Below are 24,356 nucleotides of genomic sequence, written 5' to 3'. Positions count from 1 at the left end.
CCCTATCAGACAAGTGTCTAATCATAGGTGGCCTTGTGTCTCCTCTCTCACCTCCAGTCCATTCTATGGGGAGGACTTCTACTGCGAGATCCCACGAAGCTTCAGACACCTCTCCTTCTACATTTTCGACAGGGACGTGTTCAGGAGGGACTCCAGTATCGGTGAGGAAACAGCTGCTCTGTCTGCTGTAAACTCATCTTTCATCTCTAACCCAACAACAGCTACAGCACCGTTTATGAAATAGCTGTAGCACAGATGTGTGCATGAGCCAGAAAGGTTTTTTAGCTTTTGCTTTGCCCACTGTATATGTGCCTTAACGTCGACCCCACTGGTCCCATGGATCACACTTTATATTGTGATGATGTCACAAAATTAAAACCCACTTTTGCAGGTTATGGGAGAGTTTTACAAGCATAAAACCTACATGGATTAGAATTTCATAATAGAGTAAAAACTGAACTTGTTTGCTGTTGGAAGTGTCCTGTCAGCACTTTTACAGATGTCTCATTTATAATATTTTTTTTACAGCACTTTCCTCATCAAAACTGAACAAATAGCTGAATCATCAAATAAACACATGCATCTGTAGTGATTATTGGGGTATTCACTGATACACAGTGTGACTCCTCAGCACATTTAGGGTTCTTTTCTCAACACACTGTAGTTAATGTGCAAAGCTTTCACTGTGAAGTTTTGCCGTTTTTAATGTCTTTTTTGTAATCAGACCATAAGAAAGTCTCGCTTTGCATCGGGCCTCTGCACATTAGTCAAGATCGATACCACACTCATGTTTGTACCATAAATAAAAGCTATCACCAGCAGCTGGTTAGCTTAGTCTATTATAAATACTGGGATCAGTGAGAATCCTGGAGCCAATGCCAGCCACCTTTTAGCACCTCTAAAGATTGCTAATTAACTCCATATCTAGTTTGTTCAATCTGTAAAAAATTACGAAAATTAAATGTTTCTTTTTGTATGACGAAAAACAATATTTTATGCTAAGTTAAACTAACAAGTCCGATGTAGTCTCATATTAAACAGGCTGGTACTAGAGTGGTATCAATCTTCTCACTCTAACTTTTAGCATATTTTGCAAAATGTCAAGTTATTCCTTTAATAACATTTTATATAGGACCTTAGTTACACTTAGTGTAAGTGGTGTGAGTCTGTTTGGTGTGAACGGGTGTTTTTATCAGTTACTGGGTGTGGTGTTTGGTGCATTTGTGTTCTTGTGTGTGTGTGTGACCACAGACTGCAAAGCGACAAATCTTTCTCAGGGTGTGATTTTTAGTTTCAGCACTATCAGTTCATATGTGTATGTGTGTCTATATGTGGGAAGTTGTTTGTGGGTGTAACCTGTTAGTTTCACAGTGACAGGGTCATTTGTAGGACATTAATAATATACTTTGCAAGTACTGCTGCCCCAGGTGCCCTTGTGCATTAAAAAGAGACTGGTTTGTGCATTTAGAATATGAGCGGTCGTGGGCATGTGTGGGTGTTTGCTGAGTGTTTTTTGAACCTTGCATAGGCTTTTTAGGAAGTGCTAAGTGGGTTATGTTTTGATCTCATTTGTCTTTGTGGTGTGTTAATGTGTGCGTAGGCAAGGTTGCAGTGAAAAAAGAGGACCTACAGAAGTATCATGGCAAAGACACATGGTTCCAGCTGCAACCTGTCAGCGCTGACTCAGAGGTGCAGGTCAGTAAAAAGAGAAAACACAGACACACACACAATATAGATCTTTAAAACAAAGCACCCTCTTCATATTTTCTCTTGTGTCTGTGCTTCTTCACAAAAAACACATAACATTTATCGGACTGGACTTCGATTTGATGCCTAAAGCTGCCAACAAATGGTTGTCCAAATCAATAATTGTATTCTCTAATCTTTGAAACTTTTTGTACAGCTGCTTTTGTTAAAAGCAATACTGTATATTCCCAGTAGTTCTGGAGCACAGAACCTCAGGCCTTTATTTGGGACTGACAGTCTTATATTAGAGATTATATCTCCCTTGTTCCCCAGTTAATGCAAATTCAACACTTCCACAGCACAAATTCTGTCAGCACAACAACAGAGTCAGGTGTTCCACTTTTCCACACAGGTTGTGACTGAATGACACTGAGCACGTCCTGCAAAATGTTTACATTAGCACAGATCAGGAGTCTGGCGAGAAAGAAATGACTGCAACTAATTTTAACAGTGTTTTTGTTAAAAAAGAGAAAGTTAGGTATAAACTGATAAAAGGCCCATTTGCTCGTAGACTGCAGCAGTTTTACTTGGTCTGACCAGTGGCTGTTGGTGGCTGATTTTAACAAATGTAGGTGATAATGCTGTGTACATTACCGAGTCAGTTTACTGCTGACCTTGTTATATTTGGGTTATACTTACAGTTACTCCACACTTACTATTACCTTGTAATTGCCACTTGTGGCTACAGTATGCATTGTTCAGCAGATGTCACAGAAATTTGCTTTAACATCTGAGTCTTCTGTTAAAAGAAAACAGGATTTTGACAGATTATATTACTCAAAGTATGGTACTGTTTTATTACTGCTGCTGAAATTCAGCTAGTGTAAATGTGCTCTAATAAAAATGTCACACAGTCCCCAGTCCTGCACAGTCTAGTATGCATAGATATACATGCTTCCATGTTAGTGTTTGAGGAAGGGCAGAACCCAAACAAACAGCGTGTTGCACCTGAAATGCCCTGCAGGGTCAAAGACACCTGGGTCTTTGTGTGTAAAACCCATTTGTTCAGCTCCATCACAGCGCAGTTTGCAATAAGCTGCTCCTTTTATTTTCCACATTCTTACTTGTCATAAATGAAAGCCAGCTGGCTGTGATAGGTGATAAAGTGCATGTTTGGGTCACATGTTGCGGTTTAGATTTCAGGATGATAATAGGATGTCACTCAGTGAAGTAAAAGGGCATTTTTTGCACTCACTGACCCACATGCATGGTTGCACACACCATACACGCACAGACAGGGTCGCACACTCCCAACACATAGTACTACACACACACACACACACACACACACACACACACACACACACAGCCAACTCACACGCCTATGAAGCAAGGGACACAGTGAACAGTGAACAGTAACATCTGCAGACAGATGGGTGTGTGTAGCCCTAGAGCAGGGGTCTGAAACAGAGACACATTCATCCGAGGAGCCGGGGAGAGGAAGGATGTTGTGAGTATGAGAGAAAAGCGAGGGAGATGGATCAAATGAAGTAGCTAGATAGAGTGTCTCTCTTTTCTTTTCAATAGAGGCCACATTGTTTGGCCTGTGTGCACATGCGTAAGTGCGTGTGTTTGTTCCCTTTGCTTGAATCAGCCAGAAAGAGTGACGCCTGTGAGTTTGCATACTGATGCTGTTAATTAACGAGCTTTTCTAGACAGCTGCACCACTACAGTGTCATTATGTCATTAATCTAGTCACTTCAGGGGGAAAATAACTGCAGCATGATCTTAAGGGTCACAAGTATTTTCTCTGTTAGTGAAGGAACATCACTTTTTATATGTGTTTTTGTTTTGTACATGGTTTATAAAAAAAAACAACAACTTATCTGTATGTTGTTTCCTTATACATGCCAACTATGAATCAACAGTTGAAATCCCTTATACAGTGTCTAAAGTACATAAGATGATTTAATATGTCTATCACTGTCGGTTTGTGGTTTTGATTTTGGGACGTACTGGGAGAGTCATAAGCTCATGGTTAGATCTAAGAGCGAAGCAGCTGGACTCAGCGCTGATCAGTGAAAACTATGTACACAATCTCCAAGTTTGGTAAATTATATGACTGCAGACAACTTGAAGGATTGAATGTTTTTTATGAGTTGAAGCCCATGGTGGGACTTCTTAGATTCTATCTGTGAAAGGTGACATTTTGGAACAGATTGGGTAGCACATTGTTGTCTGGGTCAGCAGACAAATTTCTTGCTCAGCTCAATTTCAAATGCATACAAAACAAATTGGAAATACATGGTTTTCACTGCCTGTGACGGGGCACCTGGCTGTGTGGTGGACAGTGGTGCTCAAAGGTTCATAAGTACTTCTTAGCACTCAGTACTTTTACATTCTGCAGTTTTATAGAAGAAAACTGGTATGTGTTCTGCAGGGAAAAGTGCACCTGGAATTGCGTCTGAGTGAAGTCATAACAGACAGCGGAGTCATCCACAATAAATTAGCCACAAGGTAAGGCTGCACACACACACACACACACACACACACACACACATACACACATGCACATTTGTTTTCAGCAGCATCTTTGTTAGACCTCAAGGTTATTAGGGACTATACAGTGTCGTACATTTGTTTCCTGGAGACTGGCTCTAACCTTAACCATAACCACTACTTGCCTAACACCTAACCCTCAAACCAAGTTGTCACCCTGGTGTCACCCTGGTGTCACCATGGTGGCGATGAGCATTTGGTCTCCATGAAGGTGGTCAGGTTCCCACATTGTGAATGTGTAAACCGGTTTCAGTCCCCACATTATGATTAATATCAGGAGCACACACATTGTGTTATTTTTACATAGCAGTACTATGCCCTGTGTTTTCATTTGTCCTATCTGAGGTTTATACCTGGTATTTGCTATGGCAGTACATATAAAGTAGAGTTTATGTACAGAGACATAAAGGTCATTTAAGGTGTAGGGGTTTTTTTGTATCCTTGAGGTCCAACAAAGATGTTGAATACATTAGCAAAAAACATTTTTGGACTAGTTAACAGCTTACATTGTTTACACCCATGTGTTCTTGCTAGCACTCTTCTTCTTACTTGCTGTTTTTGACACATCGTTACATTCTTGGCTATGTTATGGTCACCAGCTGACTCCCTGAGCCCCAGATTTACTCCATAACATTTCTGTCGACATAGTTTGATTAATCACAGATCTGTTAGAAATGTGTACAGCTCAAGTGTAATATCAGCTGTAACAGGTTCTCCATCTTGTAACTGTTCTGCAAAGGGACGCTGTATTGTATGGTCTGAGGAAAAACATGAGCTGTTATGCTGACTTTGACTGATTAAAATATGTTCTGTCAAACGCATGAGATGAACAACTGAAAAATGTGCCCGAAATGCAAACATTTGCACTATCAATATGCCTGATGATTATTTTCTTTATCATTTGCTGACTTTGTATGAATGACAAACTCCTAAAATATTGTGTTTACTATCATAAAAAAACTGTGAAAATAGCAGATATGTACATTTAAGAAGCTGGTGGCAGTGATATCTTTGGCATTTTTGTTTAAAATGACTTTAATGATTGTTGGCAGCTGTAGCTCAGGAGGTAGAGCAGGCCATCCATCAATTGAAAGGTTGCCGGTTTCATCCTTGGCTCCTCCAGTACTCACTTCTAGAGTATTGTTTGGTTTCTGGGTGCCTGGTGAATTGATGAAAGTGACTTGTATAAATGGGGTCAGTAGTGGCCCAGTAACAAATCTTTGCCCCAGGGCCCCCTGGGAGGGTCATACGGCCATGACCTTCAAGTTATAAACAAGTTGAAATCAACACTGAGGCAGACCTGCTTCCACATATGTGTTGATATGGACAGTATGAGGTATGATGGCAGTTGGCAGTGAGTTTGGCTTGACATCAGAGCTCTTTGTTTATAGCCTGTGTCTTTTTGAATGTGTGAATCAGTGTGTTATGGATATTAAGAAGTCATAAATCTGCTCTTACAACATTGCTTCTGTAAGTGTGTGTGTGGTGTCGAGTGTGCAAAATGTGGTTGTACACCCTCAGGACATGGATGGATTATCCTGAGTGTATGTGTGTGTGCTTGTCCACTCTACAGCTCTTCTTCTGTAACATGCAGCAGTAAAGTCTGATGATGGGCCAGCGTGGCAGCATTCCCAGAGCACATTGTGGGTAAGGAGTTTAGAGCAGAGTGCAGGAGGTCATCTAGTAGATTTCTCTTGAAAGACACGTGTATGAGAGAGACCGCAGGGGGGTGGTGCCCATTCATCTTTACAGATCATATGAAGTTACTGAAAGAAACCACACATGCACTTGTTTTTATTTAGAATCTTATATAAGTCTGGAGTCAACAAATCCTCCATGTCAGTCAAAGATAAGTTGGTGTTAAATGCAGAAAGAGGCACCAGCTTCTTTCATTCACGATTTTATACATCTCACTCAACCTCATAGTAGATTTTTGCCTACTGGAGGAAATGTAATAGTAACCAAATATTATAATCTAACACTCACGGCGGCCAGTTTTTGCATAGCAAGTACTTTTACTTTTAATACTTTAAGTATAGTCAACAAATATTTTTGTGCTTTTATTCAAGGTATGTTGCATAGTATGAAATCTGACAACAGTAATCACTGCTTGTGGAAGATACTCAAGTTCCTGTTAATCATTTAGTATTTCATATCGCTCATTTGGAAAAGTGCATTAGTCAACAATAGTGACTCATAATCACTTTTTTTCTGTGTGGTGTTTCTTTAGGGTGGCGGATATAATCTGTTTCCCTTTTGTTTGATTGAAAATATTTTTGACAGGATATGTGGGTGCAGAAAAAAAAACACATTAACCTAATATGAGTAATGTTGGTTAAAACAAATAAATGTACTTCACCACTGTCTGGTGTTGTCAGAGCTCAGAGCAGTGATGAGAGGGAGAGGGCTTGATAGTAGGCCAAGCAGGGGTTACATAAACAAGCTTACTGGACAGGAAGCACTCTGGCATTAGTGATGCTTAACCCAGCCCACTCCTTATTCCTAAATAGGAACTTGTATGGGTGTGTGTGTCAGCAGGATGGCAGCACTAAGATTTGCTGTGTAATTCATCATGCAGTGTGACTAGCGGTGCGTCACCGTGACACACAGGATGTGATTCGTCCCGCTGGGTCTCCTGTCCTGTTTGGGTGCTTACAGCATGATGTCATTGGGCAGCGGGACAGCTGTGACACAGGAAGAGATAGATAGATGGATAGACAGAAAAATTTAAGTCATTGTCTGTCACCCGCTTCATCTGCGGGTCACCACTGCAGGTTAATTGCAATCCACATATGTAATTTGGCACAGGTTTTCTGCAGGATGCGCTTCCTGACACTGATGCATCAATAGTTAACAAGAAATAAAATGAATTAACACTGCCAAACAAAGAACAAATGAAGTTAAATACAATTTAAAAAAAAAAACAACAACTACATTTGAGGGAAGCAAAGATGTCCATGCAATCCATGAAAAGAGATGAGAGATGTGAATGAGTTAGGTAAACTGTTTGAGCTTGATGGTGCTTTAAATTTAAAATCACCTCTCCCAGTTTCTTTAAAGATTATATGCACAATAAAGAAGGGGTTTTGAGTGTGAGCAAATTTCTACATGCATGTGTATGATGGAATTTGGAAAGAGGAATTTCTGCAGAGCTATGTACAAGTACAATGTAAAAAATTTTTGTTTTTTGATCCTGTTTTATATTACTTTATATATTTGAGACCCACATATGAGGGTCAAATCCTTCCTGAGCTTTCTTTTCTATATCTCTCATATAGTCATTCTGATCTGTCTACCATAGAGTCAGGCATCTGTCTATTGTCCTCATGATCTGGTCTTTTCATCTGTTTATTTTATTTCTGTCTGACCCCTCTCTCTCTCTCAAGTGGTCCTTGTGCAGGGTCTGTGGATCTCACAGAATTTAAAAATAGCACAGCTCTTTGCAAACAGCTCAAGTGGAGTTGCTCCATGTCTTTGTAACCATCCCTCTTTGCGTGCCTTTCCTACGTACTGTACTTTACATACCTAACACCGACTCAAGAGGCAGTTCACACATGCTGAGGAAACTCTGAGAGCTCTTACTGAACAAAATTTATAGCATGGACTCCCAGCGTAGGAGGGAGCTGCAGTGTGAACAGACCAGATGTTTTATGTCTGTAGGAAGGGGGCGGCTCATCGACCTGCTCGATATGATGCTCACTTTAGATGTAGTAAATAATAAATAAATAATATTACATACAGAAATATTGTCATAGTTTTCAGAAAATTTGTGGGTGCCAGTTGTTTTTTTACTCATTAGAGATGTGTTTACACTGCAGACACGTTTAATGGAGCGGAGTCATTGTTAATGTTATTGGTTACACCTGTGCTTTGTCTGCTGTGAATAAGGTCTATTGGACAACAGCAATGCGTTTGTTGTATCCACACAAACGCTTCATGTTACCTGTGACTACTGCAAAAATATTTAAAAAGTGGGATTTCAGATTATTTTAAAAGCTTTGTCAGTCTTCGGTTGTTCATTTCTGAAGTTTAATGAGTGTACTTTATAGTATTGTAAAGGTACATTAGCATAGTAAAAATGTGTTACAGGTGTGTATGTGTGTAGGTTTGTACTTATTTATCAATGTCTGGTTTGTGTGTGTGTTTTACAGAGTACTGGAGTGCCAAGGTCTTCCAATAGTCAATGGCCAGTGTGATCCCTATGCTGCTGTCTCCTTACTAGGGCCTTCGAGGTCAGATCTCTCACACAGTTGGACATGATTGTACCACTCACCCAACACGGCTTTGTTTATCATTTTAGCTTTTGAATGAATGTGTGATTTCAGCTTTCCTTCTGCCTCCTTAGGTCAGATGCTAAGAAAACCAAGATGAAGAAGAAAACCAACAATCCACAGTTTGATGAGGTTTTCTATTTTGAGGTAAAGGCTTGCAGTGTTTTATTTGTGTAGTGTAATGTAATATTAACTTTGTAAGTGTAAAGGTGCGTTGCCATGTTGCAGATCAGTAAAAGCCAGAGAAATAGTGAGGGCTCAAAACACACAATATGGTCAAAAGTATATGAACATCTGAACAATACATCTGTATGTTGATTTATGTTGTTGGGACTTGCTTTTTGTCCCCATAATAATGTTGAGTCCCCACAACGTGACTACGTAAACACATTTACATCCCCGCCACATGGATAACACCAGGGCACACATACACACACACAAACCTTTCCCTTCCTTTATTGCTTTTACTTTTGAGATTTATGTAATTAAAGATCAGAGAAGTTTTTTTCTTTAATCTTATTTTTACACATGCCACAAAACATGTGCCAGTTAATATTTCTTTATATTCATTAGTTTATAGATATTTTTCATACACAGAAATGCCCAGAATCCCTTTCACACTGCCTCTGTTAACCCTCGCTCACCAGCAGCACTGCGCTGACATTTTTGTTTCACTCCTACCTCTGGCCTCCAGGAGACAGCAAGACAAGAGCATGATTGATTCAGACAAGCCACCAAACAATCTGGCCCATTGATTTCAATGCAACAAGACAGTCTCATTTATTCCCAACCACCACATGAACAGGGCTGTACATAGCCTGTGGTGCTTTCTGCTTGCAGCCCCCTCCTCTGTGTTGCACACAGAGATCTACATCTGCACGCAAATACAGGCCTTCTATGTTTCTGTCATGTGGTTGTCCCTTTTTTATATTTCAGATTGTATTTTCTTACCGCTCCAAAACTACATGGGTCCTGCCATTTCAGTCCAATTAAAAACACAGCGACTACTAATTTCAACAAAACAATTAGCAATTTAAAGGAACCATTTTTTTCAGTTTCCATGACCCTGCAACACACCTGATGGAGATACAGTCTTTGTGACACACCTTTACTCTGTGTGCATTTCTAGGTCACACGGCCATTAAGCTATACAAGGCGTCAGTTTGATGTTGAAGAAGAGGATGTTGACAAACTGGCACTGAGGTGAGCCAGTAGGCTTCGGAGACGCTGTCAGTGTCAGTGCTCAGCTTGGCGTTGTTCACAGCTTCTCCTTTATTTAGACTGTTTCTCTGCGGCTTGTGTTCAGGGTGGATCTGTGGAATGGCAGCAACCTGAAGTTTGGGGCTGAGTTCCTGGGAGGTGTGCGTGTTCCTCTCCGGGTCCTTGGTCAGGCTGGGGTCCACGACGCATGGTGAGTGGAGCATCAATTACACATCACATCACTGTCTTTCTAGTGGTGGAATGTACCTTTATTCAAGTGATGTATTTAAGTATAGGTTTGAGGTGCTTTACTTGAGTATTTCTATTTTTTAGATACAATTAGCCCACTAAATTTCACACAGAAATACTGGACTTTTTACTTGACCATATTTATCTAGTGTCAGCCCTGTGATAGACTGGTAACCTGTCCAGGGTGTACCCTGTCTCTCAACTTCACCTTTGTGCCACCCTGGACTATGTATTTCATTTGGAAAACTAAGCACATTGCCTCCATTAGCACAACTGGTGGCACTGCAACAAGCTGTAAACATAATATTGACATATTACAACCTTTTAAAGTTGATATGGTGATCATGTGTAGACACATAACAACAATAACATTCATTTGGAGTCATGTTTCTGGTCACTCAAGAACTGTGAGTTCAGTATTCACTCTGTTTTGGTCTGCCCCAACTCTAGAAATATCTAGCTCTGTAACCGCTAAATGCTCCGCAGTATTGCCAACTGGTTTTTGGCGCTGGGCAAGTACTGTACAGTCAGGTTTTAGGGCTTTTCCACTGAAAACAGCTGTCTACTGCTGCTAGAAATGATGATGACGAGAGTGGTGAGAGTGAAGTTTTGAGCCATAAAATGAAAATCTGTGAGCTAAACATTGTTAAAAAGCTCTGTAGAGCTGGGGGAGTTGTGATATCTCTCTGTGGGCTCATCACCACCAGAAACCTTTCACATCATAGTCATTTTTACCATTGCTATTATAAAAATATTGGTTAGTTCATCATTAAAGAAATGTTACAGCACTACTTTGGGCCTATCGGTTTGAAAATGATGAAGCAATTATCACTCATCAGTTTCCCAAGTTTAGTCAGTGACACTTCAGATCTTAAGTACCTTTATTTCTTCAGGTACTTTCTCCAGCCAAGAGAGAATGGGGGGAAGTCAGTGAAGGTTGAAGAGCTCGGCTCGCTCCGTTTGAACATCATTTACACTGAGGATCACGTCTTCCCCTCCGAACACTACAACCCCCTCAGAGATCTATTGCTGCACTCTGCTAATGTAGAGGTACAGTATGTGTATGTGGCTGTGTCTGCTCAGACATAATTTGCATCCTGCAGCATCTGTTACAGTTAACTGCTTTACATGTCACTGTTTGAATGCTATGCGTTTACTCCTGGTCTTCTCTCTTCAGCCTGTGTCGGCGTCCGCTGCTCATATTCTGGGGGAGGTGTGTCGAGAAAAGCAAGAAGCCGCTATTCCCCTTGTGCGTCTCTTTCTTCACTATGGCAAGATTGTGCCTTTTATCAGCGCCATTGCTCACGCTGAAGTCAACCGCACACAGTGAGTGTGTCATCATGTCTCGTCCCTTTGAGTAACACCAGAAAACACATGACACAGTTCTGTGGTTGTATCAGAGAGTTTGTGGACATCCTCAAAAGTGTGTTTATTTCAGGAGAGGAAGATGCATGTTCTGAATCCATATTTATGAAATATTTAGTTGCGTTTTGGCAGATCTGTATTGTAGCTTTATTGTTGTTAGCAATAATATGAGTGCAAGTTCTTCAACATAAGCCAGAATGTTGCATATTTGGGATTTGGAATGAATATAAACTGTATATTATATATTCTTGCATTGCTGTAGACAGACACTTAAATATAGAAATTAGGTCGTCAGGTTGTATGCAAATATCAACAAGCCTAGCATTTTGATATGAGAGTATGCCGGCACTCTAATATAATTTACTTTGGATGTTAAATGATTCTCGGAGGTCTTGTTTATTTCTTTTGTCGAGCCTTGGTGTCTCGTTTTGAGACAAGCTGTGTGGTTTTTTGTTTTGCTTTCTCTTCTTAAAAAGCACACTGCCTTCTGTTGCAGGGATCCCAACACCATTTTCCGGGGAAACTCGCTGACTTCTAAGTGCATTGATGAGACTATGAAGCTGGCTGGAATGCATTATCTGCAAGTCACACTCAAGCCAATCATTGATGAGGTATGACACTGCAATGCTTTCATGCTTTTGTTCTCTACTCGCAGTATTTGTGTCCTTTAGTTTTTTAAAATCCAACACTCTTTATTTCTTTATTTAATTCATCTCACATCCTCTGTAGAACATCTAAGGATATTGTGGAAAATCAATTACGAGTGGATATTTTAATGCTTTTCTAAATGTTCACAGATCTGCACTGAGCACAAATCCTGTGAAATTGACCCGGTCAAACTTAAAGAGTCTGAGAACCTGGAGACAAACAGGGTAGGATGTGCATGTATCTGCATTTTACTCTGTGTGCAGTTGCTGTGTTATCTGACACCCCTGCCATGCATCCGATCCTCAGGAAAACCTTCGTCAGTATGTCGACCGTATCTTCAATGTTATCACCACCTCTGGCGTTCGCTGTCCCACAGTCATGTGTGATATCTTCTTCTCTCTGAGAGAGTCTGCTGCCACCCGTTTCCAAGGTAACTCATCTCCTAAGTGACTTATGAGAAAAAAGAAACCAGGCGCCCCTCCTCCTCCTCCCACTTTGCACTATTCAATTGTCTGTTGCATAAAAACACTCAGAGCCTCTGTGCCAGAGAAAAGTTCCTTATATGCTCAATATACTTGGTGATTAAAGCTGATTCTGATATGGAAGAGGAAATAGACATTAAGGAACAGGATGCACAAGTTGTCCAAGGAAACTTGGACTTGGACACTGCTTACTCAAAATCACAGAAAGTCTTTCTGTGCTCTGCTATTTGTGTCAAACCTGAAGCCACTTAAGCCTCCTACAGTCTTATTATGGTTATGTGTATAGTGTAGGGTATAAACACACACTTAGTGTTATAGACTGTGCTGCCTCCTGTTGGTTGTCACCATGCACTGTAGTGGCACAAGGAACATGCTCGTATAAATGATAAAAAAAGAAAAATGTAGTTAGATTTTATTTTTGTGTCATACCAAACATTTGTCCCACATGGGATTAAAAGACTTCATTTTAATGTAATATGCAGCGTGTTAGATGTGAAGTATCCCGGCTTGTGTTTATTTCTACCCTTAGTTGACCAAGACGTTCGATACACAGCAGTGAGCAGCTTCATCTTCCTGCGTTTCTTCGCTCCAGCCATCCTCTCCCCCAACTTGTTCCATCTACGGCCGCACCATCCAGTGAGTTTTATCACACATGCAACCAATACTGCATATGTATACACTATGTATGCACTTATAAGTGCTGTCAATTATGTCGCAATCTTTATCAGGTGGAATTTGTTTAATTGTTAGTTTTTGATGTTTAAATTTACATTTCATTCTCATCTATGTTTAAAGTCTTTTTTATGGTCTAACTGGGTCCAGGTTTAGAATTCATATCAGTAATTTTATGATTGGGTCATGTGGGATTTACAATATATCATTTTATCTCATGTGTTTTTGTATCCCTAGGATCCCACCACCTCACGAACCCTCACTCTCATCTCCAAGACCATCCAGACCCTGGGAAGTCTAGCAAAGTCTAAATCTGTGAGTTTCTCAGATGAACCTGTGTTTTTCTATTTTCTTTCCCCTGACTAAACTACCCTACATTTGTATTTTGATCTAAACTGTCAAATTCCAACACAACTTGCTGATCTTTGTCACTTTTTGTTTCCACACATTTATTGCTTTCCGGACCAATATCAAGGAGTCTTACATGGCTGCATTTTATGACTACTTCAATGAGCAGAAATATGCGGATGCTGTGAAGAATGTGAGTGTTTGGCTTCTCTGCCAGTCTCTAGACACATTATCACATATTCTTTTTTGCCATGTATACAGGTGTTAAAAGAAAAGCTCAGATTGATGGATAATGAAATGAATTTTTGAACAAAAAAGAGGGTGAACAGAAGTTACCACCACAATAAATATGCTGGCATCCCTTACTTCTTGTCACAGTTCCTGGATCTGATCTCCACTTCTGGCAAATGGGATCAGAAGAGTATTGAAACACCCATCATGCTCAAAGAGGGGTAAGCAGCCAAGACAAGACAGCTGTGTTGACTATTAAGATTGAACTGTACAGACTGAGATTGATACTACTGACATATCTGTGTAGTAAATATAATATGGACCCCTGGGTAAGCCATCACCTGGTTGGTTTATGCTACATTCATGTCATTTACTTTTTCTGTTATTATGAGCAGCCCAGTGGAAAAAAAACCATCAGCCTCCAACTTATAGTTCTGAATTTCTGACAGGGACAACACTACAGATTCAACTAGCTGCTCTTAATGCTGTTCCATGGCCATTCAGAATTCTGGATTCTGATTGGCTGGAACATGCACACTAACTTTTGCTAATGGCAGTTTAACTGAACGCCTATGACATGTTTGCTGTTCTAAAATAATTATGTGTCAATATTAAACTGTAGGTAAAGACATCAGTCGCTGAGCCTCAGCTAAAAGGAATATTAACTGTGGTTGTTGATATTGATTTTACACCATTATATACTATTATGTAATGTCTGAAGTGGCTAATTTAAGGTTCTTATCTCGTGTAACTACAAGGTTATCATTAGGGCTAACACTCCTTGGAATAATTGTGTTTTTTATACAGATTAAATAAACACTATATATGTAAGTGCTGGCTGCTGCTTCATAGTGAAGAGACAAACGTGCCAGTGGTATCTTTATTTTTTTCATCTAGCTCTGTGTCAGAAAGCAAATAGGTGTATTTTCTTAAGCGTCAAACTATTCCATTAAATCATCACTAAAGTGAAGCTGGATTTTACTCTCACATAGAGTCTGCGACCTCTCACGGTCCAGTACATTTCCAAAGTGAACAGTTGCAGCAAAGCTACACCTGAGGTTGTAAACTGAGCCCGTTCTAACACATGGGCTTTTGTTTTGACGATATTTGTGATGACGCTGTAAAGGGGAGGATAGTTTCCAGTTGACGCCTCTCTTATCAACATCCCCATCGTGTTTTGTTTCTGCTACCGGGCATAGGAGTGTAAAACTCACTATAAAGAGGGTTGATGGGAAGGGGTCAAAAGACATGAAGGGCAGGTAAGAGCTTTTCTATGTAAGGCTTTTCCCCTTGTGAGCCCCTGTGTTTCCACCGGAACCCTCCAAACCAAGCCGGTATTTTTTCTGCCACCACATGCTACTGTCGCTGCTGCTGCACTTTACTTTGTTTTTATATATGAGCACCTTCTGACATGTGTGATTGATTTTCATCTTTCTACATTTAGATGGCAGTAGACTGATGCCTACAGTGACTACAGTGATATAAAGTAAAGTGTTAAATTTAGGCCTGCTTACCTAGAAGGCATCACTAGTCCTGACAGTCTTTGGTGATCCTCTCTATGCCAGACATGCTTGGTGTGACAATGATAGCAGGGGTTGGTTACTGTACAAACATTTTTGGATTCCCATGCCTGCCCACACCCTGAGCCTGTATACCCTTTGTCCAGACTGTGACTACATGTGTAATTACCATACACATTAGACTTTCCAGCACAGCTCCAGGCACTATGGCAGATGTGAAACTAGCACGTAGTGTGAAAAGAAAGCAAGTGTTTCTGTGGGAGAGCATTAACTTTGGCGATATGATCTTGCACCTCATAGTTTATATACCCTATAGCCCCCAGACTCTAAAACAAAAACTTGTTGGTGTTTACTCTGTCTTACAGGTCCATACTGTTGGTTTTACATGTTTGAACAACAATAACTTACATCAAATAAGGGATGCATCATGCAGGAGATTTAAAATATTGTGATGTATTTGAACATTTCTGTCTCACACCAGCTCATCTGTCAAGGTTTTCATTTGTATTTCTCTTCCTTCAGATTCATGATAAAGAGAGCACAAGGTAGAAACCGGTTTGGAATGAAGAATTTCAAGAAGAGATGGTTTCGCCTCACCAACCACGAATTTACCTACCACAAAACGAAAGGTAACATCACAGGTTTCTCAGGGTCTTCTTACAGCTGCATTGTTTCCTCATCTCTTTATGTCATTATGTGTGTTTGCATGACAGTCAGCAGGAGGGTGACAACCAGGGAGAGAAACTGTTGAATCTACATTTAGTCTGAACACTCTGCCCATCCAGAACATGTGGTGAAGATTAAGTTACTGAGTTGGCAATGCACATGAGCTTTTCTAAATTCTTAACTACATTAGAGGGTGGATACCCGAACCAAACCCAACAGGACCCATCGATGCCCGAGGGTTCAGGTTTGACCACATACAGTAGGTCAACCTTTGGCTAAAATGACATTATTGCATGTAAATATTTCACTTGTAAATGAATCCATGCTTCTTCTTTAGTCTAATGTACAGTCCTATGACTAATAAAAATTAAAATGAAGAGCTTATGCAGTGCATGACAACCCTATTCATGATATTAGACGCACATAAAAAACACACACACACAAAGTCAGCAGTGCCAGGCTTGGCATATTATAATATGTAATGTGTTTTGACCATACTTAGGCTGAGAATGTCCCATCAATATGGTTCTCATATGTTTGGAGCAGTTAATACTTCAATCCATTGGTATACAGATATTTAGATAATTAAAAAAGTGCTCTATACAATTGGTACGTAGTATGGAACTAGGATAATGGCAGACTAACATGGGTTGAGTGAATAATGTAATTATTATGGTATAGACATGGTTGTGACCTTTTGTCATTTCCCATGTTTGATGTGTTTCCATGTACCTCCAGGTGAGGGGGCTCTGTGTAGCATTCCCATAGAGAACATCCTGGCTGTAGAGAGGCTAGAGGAGGAGTCTTTCAAGATGAAAAATGTAAGGACCCTTCACAGCAACCTCTGTTGCTCTCCTACACATTTAGACTCTACCCTCATTTGCCATCCCTGTTTCCCTCCTACAGATGTTCCAGGTAATTCAGCCAGAGCGTGCGCTCTACATCCAGGCCAACAACTGTGTCGAGGCGCGCGACTGGATCGACATCCTGACCAAGGTCAGCCAGTGCAATCGCAAGCGCCTGAGCACCTACCATCCTTCAGCCTACCTCAACGGTCACTGGCTGTGCTGCAAGCTCTCGGCAGACACAGCCTCTGGGTGTACGCCCTGCACTGCGTATGTAGAGTTGCTCAAATCAATCCAGCATCAAGTTCCTTTCTTTGGTTTCCACTCACTCTTCCATTTTCCTGTATGCCTTCGTTTTCAGTGGTCTTCCAGCCAACATTCAGCTGGATGTAGACGGGGACAGAGAGACAGAGAGGATTTATTCCCTGTTCACCACATACATGACAAAACTGACCAACATGCAAGGTCAGATGCTGACAAATGTTTTTAGTGTTTGTGATCATGCATGTAGCATTCCCACCCTGTATTTTTTCACATTGTCACTTTTGTCCAGTCTATCACTCTGCTTGCTGTCTTCCCCCACAGAGGCTTGTGGCAGTAAGTCTGTGTACGATGGGCCCGAACACGAGGAATACTCCAGCTTTGTTATCGACGACCCCCAGGAGACCTTTAAAACCCTGAAGCAGATTGTTTCAGCTGTGCAGACCTTGGAGCAGCAGCACACCCAGTACAAACGTGACAAGTTCAAGAAAACAAAGATAGGCAGCCAGTATGTGGTTTGTTGTTAACTTCTGCTTGTAGCTCAGATTATATTTGTTTATAAACTGCACTTATTGCATATTTAATGCAGTGGGGGCTGTGGGAAAAATTGTAGGTTTCAAAAAGTAAAATTTACTGTAGTCAAATACTGAGCAGTTCATTTTTTGTTCCAGTGGGTGGCGCAGTTGTATAGTCCACAAATGGTAGCCACTGCAAATTAGGAAAGCACATACAAATAGACACAACACAAGTAAACTAAGAAAACATCTTCACCATGTTATTCTTTGTTTCCACAGGGAACATCCAATTGGAGACAAGAGTTTTCAGTGCTATATCCGCCAGAAGTCCGAGAGCTCCACCTACTCTATCTAGCCATGGCCCTGTGTACTGTTTTGATGCCTCGAACCAGCAGCTTTTTCTTTATTGCAAATCCATTTTAACAATGCTCTGTCTAGTTTGGGGTTTAAATCCCTATTTTTCTTTAAACCAAGAGTTGAAAAAAGTCATTAAGTTGATATTGTATCTTCACTTGTTTCCAATGCCGTGTATCCATACTTGAAGATGTTCTTCAAAAGGAACATTTCACTTTTTTAAACCATTTCAGGAAGCAGCGGGTGCTGGATTGGAAACAAGTATCACCTGATTTACTGATTTCCTCTGTTTTAAGACTCAGTGCCAGATTGAATGAGTTGTATAGATGGAGTTTTCTGAGGTGTCTCGAGGTGTATCACTCCAAATTTGCAGGAACAGACCTCAGATCAGCAAGATAAAACTGAAGAACAGTTGAAGAGTAAAGAAGGGAAACAGGTGAAGAAGATAATCATGCCATACTTCTCCTCGGGTCTTATGTTGTTATTTGATAAGCGAACAAACTTTTTCACTGGACATTTTTGACAGTGACCAACACGCACTTTAATTGTATCCAAATCTATGGGTGTTCAAGCCTAGCAGCACACTTTCATAAAGCAGATTTTATTTGTTTGATTTGTATTTGTTTATTTTAATGCTTGAAATGTTCAGTTGTAGTTCACGTCTGGCAGACCAAACTCAAGACGAGAGGAAGGATGAGAAATATTATCCTGTTTTGTGCAGTTTTATGTGGCGTTGGGGGATGGGGGGGTTGTTTGTTTTGTCCCCAACCTCTTCAAGAAGGTTGCTGTGAAGGTTGAGCAGAAACAAGACGGGATTGTTGTCGAGCAACTTGATATTAGTGATGAAAGCCTATCCTTAGTAGTTTCATAACTCATTTTTAATTCTTAACATCCATGTTCTAACAGATGTATAGGTTTACGTTTTCATGTTCCATTTGAATCCTTCTTGTAATGTGGTTGTATACAGTATTGTGTCTCCTGTAACCAGTGCCTGGGTTAAAGGGAGAGCTTGCTTTTGGGTTGTTTTTTTCTTTTATTCTGCTTACACTGAGTCAGACAAACTCATGGATTCCTTTATATGATGTTTAAAGGTATGTTAAATAGTTTCCTTAGAGTGGCTGAGTTTATGGATGTCAGCATGCTACTTCTCTTTGAAGTAAGGCAGCAAATGTTGGATGGATGATTAACTGAACTCAATCTTTGAACAAAGAAACTACAAGCCAGACAAACCCGTTTCTGCTGACATCTGGGCCATGTTAGGGGCGCGGAGTTAAAATGTTGACTTCCAAAATTTCTGAATTGTGGTGTTGCACATAAGCACAACTTTATTCAGTAAATTGCAGCGTGTAACCACAATATAAACTGAAATAATAATGCGCTTTCAGCATCCTCTCAGTGCCCACATCATTAGGTACACCTGCTCAATTTCTTGTAATTCTTGTAATTCAATTTCTTGTAATAGCAGGACAGTTGTATTTGAATGCTTTCAATTGCACAAGAACAGTAATAAGGTCGCCAGCGAGCGCATATACTATATAGTGTGCCTACAGATTTAACAAACAAATTTGTAATTAATGAAGTCACCAAAAACTAAGCAACACATGTTGAACCTACAGCCTTTGAGTCCCTCTTGGGCTCCTGGGAAGTTGTCTCTTCTTCCCAGTTGGGGGTCCCGCCGTAGTTGACATGCACACACACATTTCCAGAAAAGTAGTTTTAACTGTAATGTAACTATTATAGGCAGATCTTCACTGTATTTTGCTACTTTTTACAGCTGCTCGGACTTGTTTTCAACATCCATTAAATAAATTCAGCCAGGTTCACCATTTAACATACCCTTACACTACATACAGACATAATGATAGACGTAATGAAGGCATATGTTTGTTTCACTCTGTGTAAAGACTAATTAATAATGATGACTTTAGATTCTGTAGTGGTTAAAATGTAACCACACTTCATGTCTAAGTAATCCATATACTAATGTTTTAACCTGCCTTGTCTTAGGTTATGATTGTGAAACAGATAGTGTGTTACTGATTGTGTTGCCCTGTTGGCTGCCTAATGATGTAATTCTTTTGTTTTGTGAGTTAACCTCATTTTACTTTGGAAAAGCTGCAGCTGTAGTTTAAAACCTATGTATATGCATTTCTCTGAAAAACTGCCTGCTGTGACTCTTACTGGTCAGCACCTCAGAATCAGTTGAAGGTACAGGATTTATTGTTGTTCACCGGTTGTGTGGTATTTCTTCTCTGCTTCCCAAAGGCAGTCACTCTCACTGACACTTAAATTCATTAGCACGGCGTTTCAGCCAAACCAGCGCATGTGAAGTGTAGTTGTGGTCTCGGAGATGGTAACCTCACCTCTCTGCACCCAGGTGACTACAAACCACAGACAAATTTTGTATTTTCCAAAACTAAGTACCTGGTAACATAGCATCATGGGTATTTCCATGATCAGAGGATCACAAACAGTGCCAGTCATCACTTTTCTAAAATTCTCCTTTTGAAAAACAACAAAAAAAAATCATTGTTTAGATATGTTTTTTATATCTCAAAACTTATAACTGTTTTAAAAACAGAGAAGCAATTACTCTGATTTCATCTTTTTTCTTTGTCAAATATGTTGAACTGTAATGAGGATTCTCAACAGTTTGACTGTGTTTCCTATCTTTGTCTTGTCAGACAGAAATCTTGCTGTGTTATCTAAACTGAATGACTGAGGTGCGCGTTTGTTTTGTGCGTGTCTGTGTCAGTATGTGCATGAGTGACTGATATAACGGGTTGTATTGCCAATTGAATTAAGCCAGTGTTGCAGGTCAAGAAAGGTGGAAAAGAAAATTACTGGTCATAATTAAATTAAAGATGATAGCAAGACTGTGGTTACTCTACTCTGGCCTGATACGGTCTGTCTCCTCCTCCCTCTTTTATAGGACCAATATTCCTTTCCAAGAAACGTTTGCCAGTATATTCTCCCCAAACACTTTATGTATGCAACACAACAACAACATCAGTGTGTTGCTTTAACCCCTGAACTTTGTTGAGCGTTTGTTTCCACCAGTTACTAATTCTACTCAGGTTTATGAAATTCAGCACTGCATGTTGTTCCAGGACCAAGGACACTCAAAACTAAAACCACCAAACATCTCTGTCTGTCATCTCTAACTTGGTGTTCATATTTATTACCATTCAGCAAAACCTTCCCAGAATCACCAGCTGAGTTGGCGGGGTAACAGCATTTACAGTAATGGCATCTGCTCTACCCCGAAGCCCCCCAAAGGAATGACTTATGCAATAATGGTGGTTCAGCATGCAATAATATTAACTTCCCCCAAATAAACCCATCAGATTATCACAAATTAACAATGCACATGTGCTGAACGCTTGCAGTAAAATGCCTCTTAAACACATACTATTATTAATGGGGAACGGTGTATTTTGTACAAGTATTTCAAAAGTATTCAAATGATCCTGTTGTATGTGTACATAAAAGAGTTGAATGGAAATAACTAAATTGAACCAATATTAATGCAAACGTGGTGCCTGAGTCATTTGTCTTTAATCTGTATCACAGCAGAACGTTCACTTTGTTTCACTTAGTACAGGCATTTTATTAAAATATGTAAGAGGAAGTTTGGATGTTTGTGTGTAAAGCTGTGATGCTGCTTTTAGAACAACAGATATATGTTGGCCCTCTGTACAGTACATCCATTGTATATTTATATGAATCAGACCTTTTTCACACATAACATTTCATTAGATATAACATGAAAAGCACAGCTGTAATTAATAACAATATAATTGGAACAGAACAATATTTCCTTCCAGGAAAGGTCAAACATCTGCTGTCATGTCCAGCTGTTTCCCAGTGTGGTCCCCTGGCTTTGTCATTCATGTACAGTGCCTTGTCTGATTTTTGCCCCAACGACCTAAAACTGACATGTTGAATCAGACTGACATATGTTGAAGTGTCAATTCATTTTGTTTTTCTTTCCAATTTTGCATTATTTCTGTGTTATGCATGTGCCATTATGAGTGAATGGTGTATGGAAAATTGGAAAAACAGATATGGAGCAATGTTGATGTGGCAGATTCATTTTTAGAATGTCAATAGCAAAATCTCTCATGTGGAATTCAAATCACCATGCAAATCAAGCAAATCATAATACAAAGACAGGATTTTGCAGCCTGTCCAGCTTCTTTAATCATATTGTGGAAATAATATGGTATAGTACGTGCTGTTATTTACCACCTGCCTGAGAGGTCAGGGGCCCCCGGGTCAGAGCCTCTGTATTCCCACATGTACTCATCATATAAATCTACACATCTAGACTGAGTCCCACTTCACCAGTCCTATCCATTTCTAGTCACTTCCAGAAATCCTGTGCTCCGGGCCTCCTATCTTGTATTGCTGGCCTATTTTGTAAACCGGGTTTCTGCATGGGTTCCACCAACCAGCAGCATCACGCATGTGAGTAAACCAATGGCGATGTGCGTGACTGTGTTTGCAGCGCTCTCTAGCTGCCTCCCCTCATCATACCCCCGAGAGCCTCTCTCCTGGCGGCCCTTTCGACTCCCCCTCTCTCTGCGAAAACACTTTCGGGAAGAAACGCGGATCCGTGCGTGCTCAGCCAGTCTTTTTTTTTTTTTAGAGCAAAACCGTGGCCTAGCAGGAAGAACGGCTCGAACATGCGGGGAAAGAAACGGGCGTTTGGGGAGTCCTTGGTTTGGCTTGTGTGTCTCGTGACGCTCGTCGATGCGTATCGATGTAAGTGTTTGGTTTGTTGCGGTTCTTTTTCAACTCCACGGACTAAAGTGGTTCATCGGTATAGCCTGGTACAGACAATGCAGTCTAGGTGCCCCACATCGGAACGAGGAGCTTTTTTTCAAACAAGATGTGATCAATTGGTTTATAACATTTAGAATGAGAGCAGCAAACGGAGAAGGGGGGTCATGACTCCTGAAACAGTGCTTGGACAACATGAGCTGCTTGTTACAACAACTAGGGGTCATTTCTGGGAAATAACGGTTTCGCAATGACCTTTTTTGCCAGGCCGGTTCATATGAGAATAAGACTGTCCATTCTGTGCATGCTGGCACATCAACCATCTGTCATGTGGGAACAGGGGACTTAAATTCCAGCAGGGATCAGGCATGTGTTATTGTAATGGAGCTGGTTGTAATCACACATGTAAGAGTATCACTGGGGGTAACCTACACAATCTAAAGTTCTTATTGTTGAAAACATGCACACAACACTGACTATGGAAAGCTTTACACATTATATTAAAATGAACGTTTGTATATCTGCTGTATGTCTGTCCTAGTCATAAGCCAGGACATAGCCTCCCAGTTCCTGAGCAGGCACAGGAGAGCCAACTCTATGTTTGAGGAGAGCAGGAAGGGCAACTTGGAGAGGGAGTGCATCGAGGAGCTGTGCAACAGGGAGGAGGCCAGGGAGATCTTTGAGAACGAGCCAGAGACGGTAAGAGCAGTGACCTCACTGCTTTCCTGAAGGGAAAGCTCCCTGGTTCCAGACGGCTCATTTGCTGACCACATTTTTGATTTGAACAGCAGTTCAGAAACTGAATCAAGTGAGTTTTGTGTGATCATCAAGCTAAGGGGGATAAAAAGGATGAAGTGAATGTTTAGAGATGAATTAAGCAGTCCAAGTGCAGAACATGCAAGTACAACTACATTATTTAATTGGTTAATGGTGGTTGGTCTATAAATTGTCAAAATATCAAAGACGCCAGTCACAGTTTCCCAGAGCGTATTTAGATGTCTTCACATACATTTTGTCAGACCAGCGGTGCGAAATAATACTGAGGTCATCAGCTGAACTCCATATCACACACCACTCCCCTTGACAACAAAAAATTTGGCTTGTTCCTACTTCATCTACCTGTTCAGTTGTATTTGTGAGTTTTATTTAAATTAAGCATTTCTTTCAAGAAAGTTCTCCTGGATTGGATTGTACCAACTGTACGGGCTATGTGTCAGTCCATTACTAAGTGGGTGTGTGTCAGTATGTTCCTAAAATCTTAGTACTGGACAGTTTCCAAGTTGTGATTTATTAAGTCAGGTTGCATTATTCAAGCTTAAGAAATGTCTCAGCTAACTAGTAACGAGTAGCAATGACTGTGCAAATTTCCTGCTAGGAACATCTGTAGCATCTGTCAAACAAAAGGTGTGAACCTTGTAAACATGAAGTGCCTGTTTACATGTTGGAGATGTAATATAACTTCCAGAAAAATATCAGTTTTGTGTGTCTTTTATTTTGCTCGTTTGTTTTTGTGTGCCTTTTTTGTTTAATTATTTTGTGTCTAGTCTTTAGTTGTTATTTCTTTTTTTGTTTTCCATTTCTTTTTAGTCACTTTGCTTCTCTCTCTGGTTATTTTTGTCTCTCACTTCCTTCTCTATGAAGTTTTTTGTGTGTCCTTGTGCTTGTATCGCAGGGACTTTGCGTGTGCTGCAGGATTTAT

At 40.4% G+C, this 24,356-nt stretch overlaps 2 protein-coding genes across 5 annotated transcripts in view; both read left to right on the top strand.

Annotated features, from left to right (window-relative positions):
• Positions 1-21,369, top strand: part of rasa3 (RAS p21 protein activator 3) — a 49,243-nt gene extending 27,874 nt beyond the window's left edge. For all 4 annotated transcript variants that reach the window (XM_020607535.1, XM_020607528.1, XM_020607545.1 and 1 more), the window contains 22 exons: positions 58-161; positions 1,601-1,695; positions 4,127-4,203; positions 8,397-8,477; positions 8,591-8,663; positions 9,646-9,719; positions 9,823-9,927; positions 10,859-11,015; positions 11,143-11,291; positions 11,827-11,941; positions 12,128-12,202; positions 12,285-12,408; positions 12,990-13,096; positions 13,370-13,447; positions 13,608-13,673; positions 13,859-13,932; positions 15,754-15,860; positions 16,636-16,718; positions 16,804-17,012; positions 17,104-17,207; positions 17,328-17,511; positions 17,798-21,369. In XM_020607535.1, coding sequence (XP_020463191.1) covers positions 58-161; positions 1,601-1,695; positions 4,127-4,203; positions 8,397-8,477; positions 8,591-8,663; positions 9,646-9,719; positions 9,823-9,927; positions 10,859-11,015; positions 11,143-11,291; positions 11,827-11,941; positions 12,128-12,202; positions 12,285-12,408; positions 12,990-13,096; positions 13,370-13,447; positions 13,608-13,673; positions 13,859-13,932; positions 15,754-15,860; positions 16,636-16,718; positions 16,804-17,012; positions 17,104-17,207; positions 17,328-17,511; positions 17,798-17,873 — 2,317 coding nt within the window. In that variant the 3' untranslated portion in view covers positions 17,874-21,369. The remainder of the gene's footprint in view (positions 1-57; positions 162-1,600; positions 1,696-4,126; positions 4,204-8,396; positions 8,478-8,590; positions 8,664-9,645; positions 9,720-9,822; positions 9,928-10,858; positions 11,016-11,142; positions 11,292-11,826; positions 11,942-12,127; positions 12,203-12,284; positions 12,409-12,989; positions 13,097-13,369; positions 13,448-13,607; positions 13,674-13,858; positions 13,933-15,753; positions 15,861-16,635; positions 16,719-16,803; positions 17,013-17,103; positions 17,208-17,327; positions 17,512-17,797) is intronic.
• A 984-nt stretch (positions 21,370-22,353) lies between these two features.
• pros1 (protein S) overlaps positions 22,354-24,356 on the top strand; it is a 10,266-nt gene continuing 8,263 nt past the window's right edge. The window contains exons 1-2 of the mRNA XM_020610187.1: positions 22,354-22,639; positions 23,199-23,356. Of these exons, the coding sequence (XP_020465843.1) occupies positions 22,561-22,639; positions 23,199-23,356 (237 nt within the window). The 5' untranslated portion in view covers positions 22,354-22,560. The remainder of the gene's footprint in view (positions 22,640-23,198; positions 23,357-24,356) is intronic.

This window comes from Monopterus albus, unplaced genomic scaffold (assembly GCF_001952655.1).
Source record: "Monopterus albus unplaced genomic scaffold, M_albus_1.0 scaffold4.1, whole genome shotgun sequence".
NCBI lineage: Eukaryota > Metazoa > Chordata > Actinopteri > Synbranchiformes > Synbranchidae > Monopterus > Monopterus albus.
This window is presented reverse-complemented; position numbering and strand designations above follow the sequence as displayed.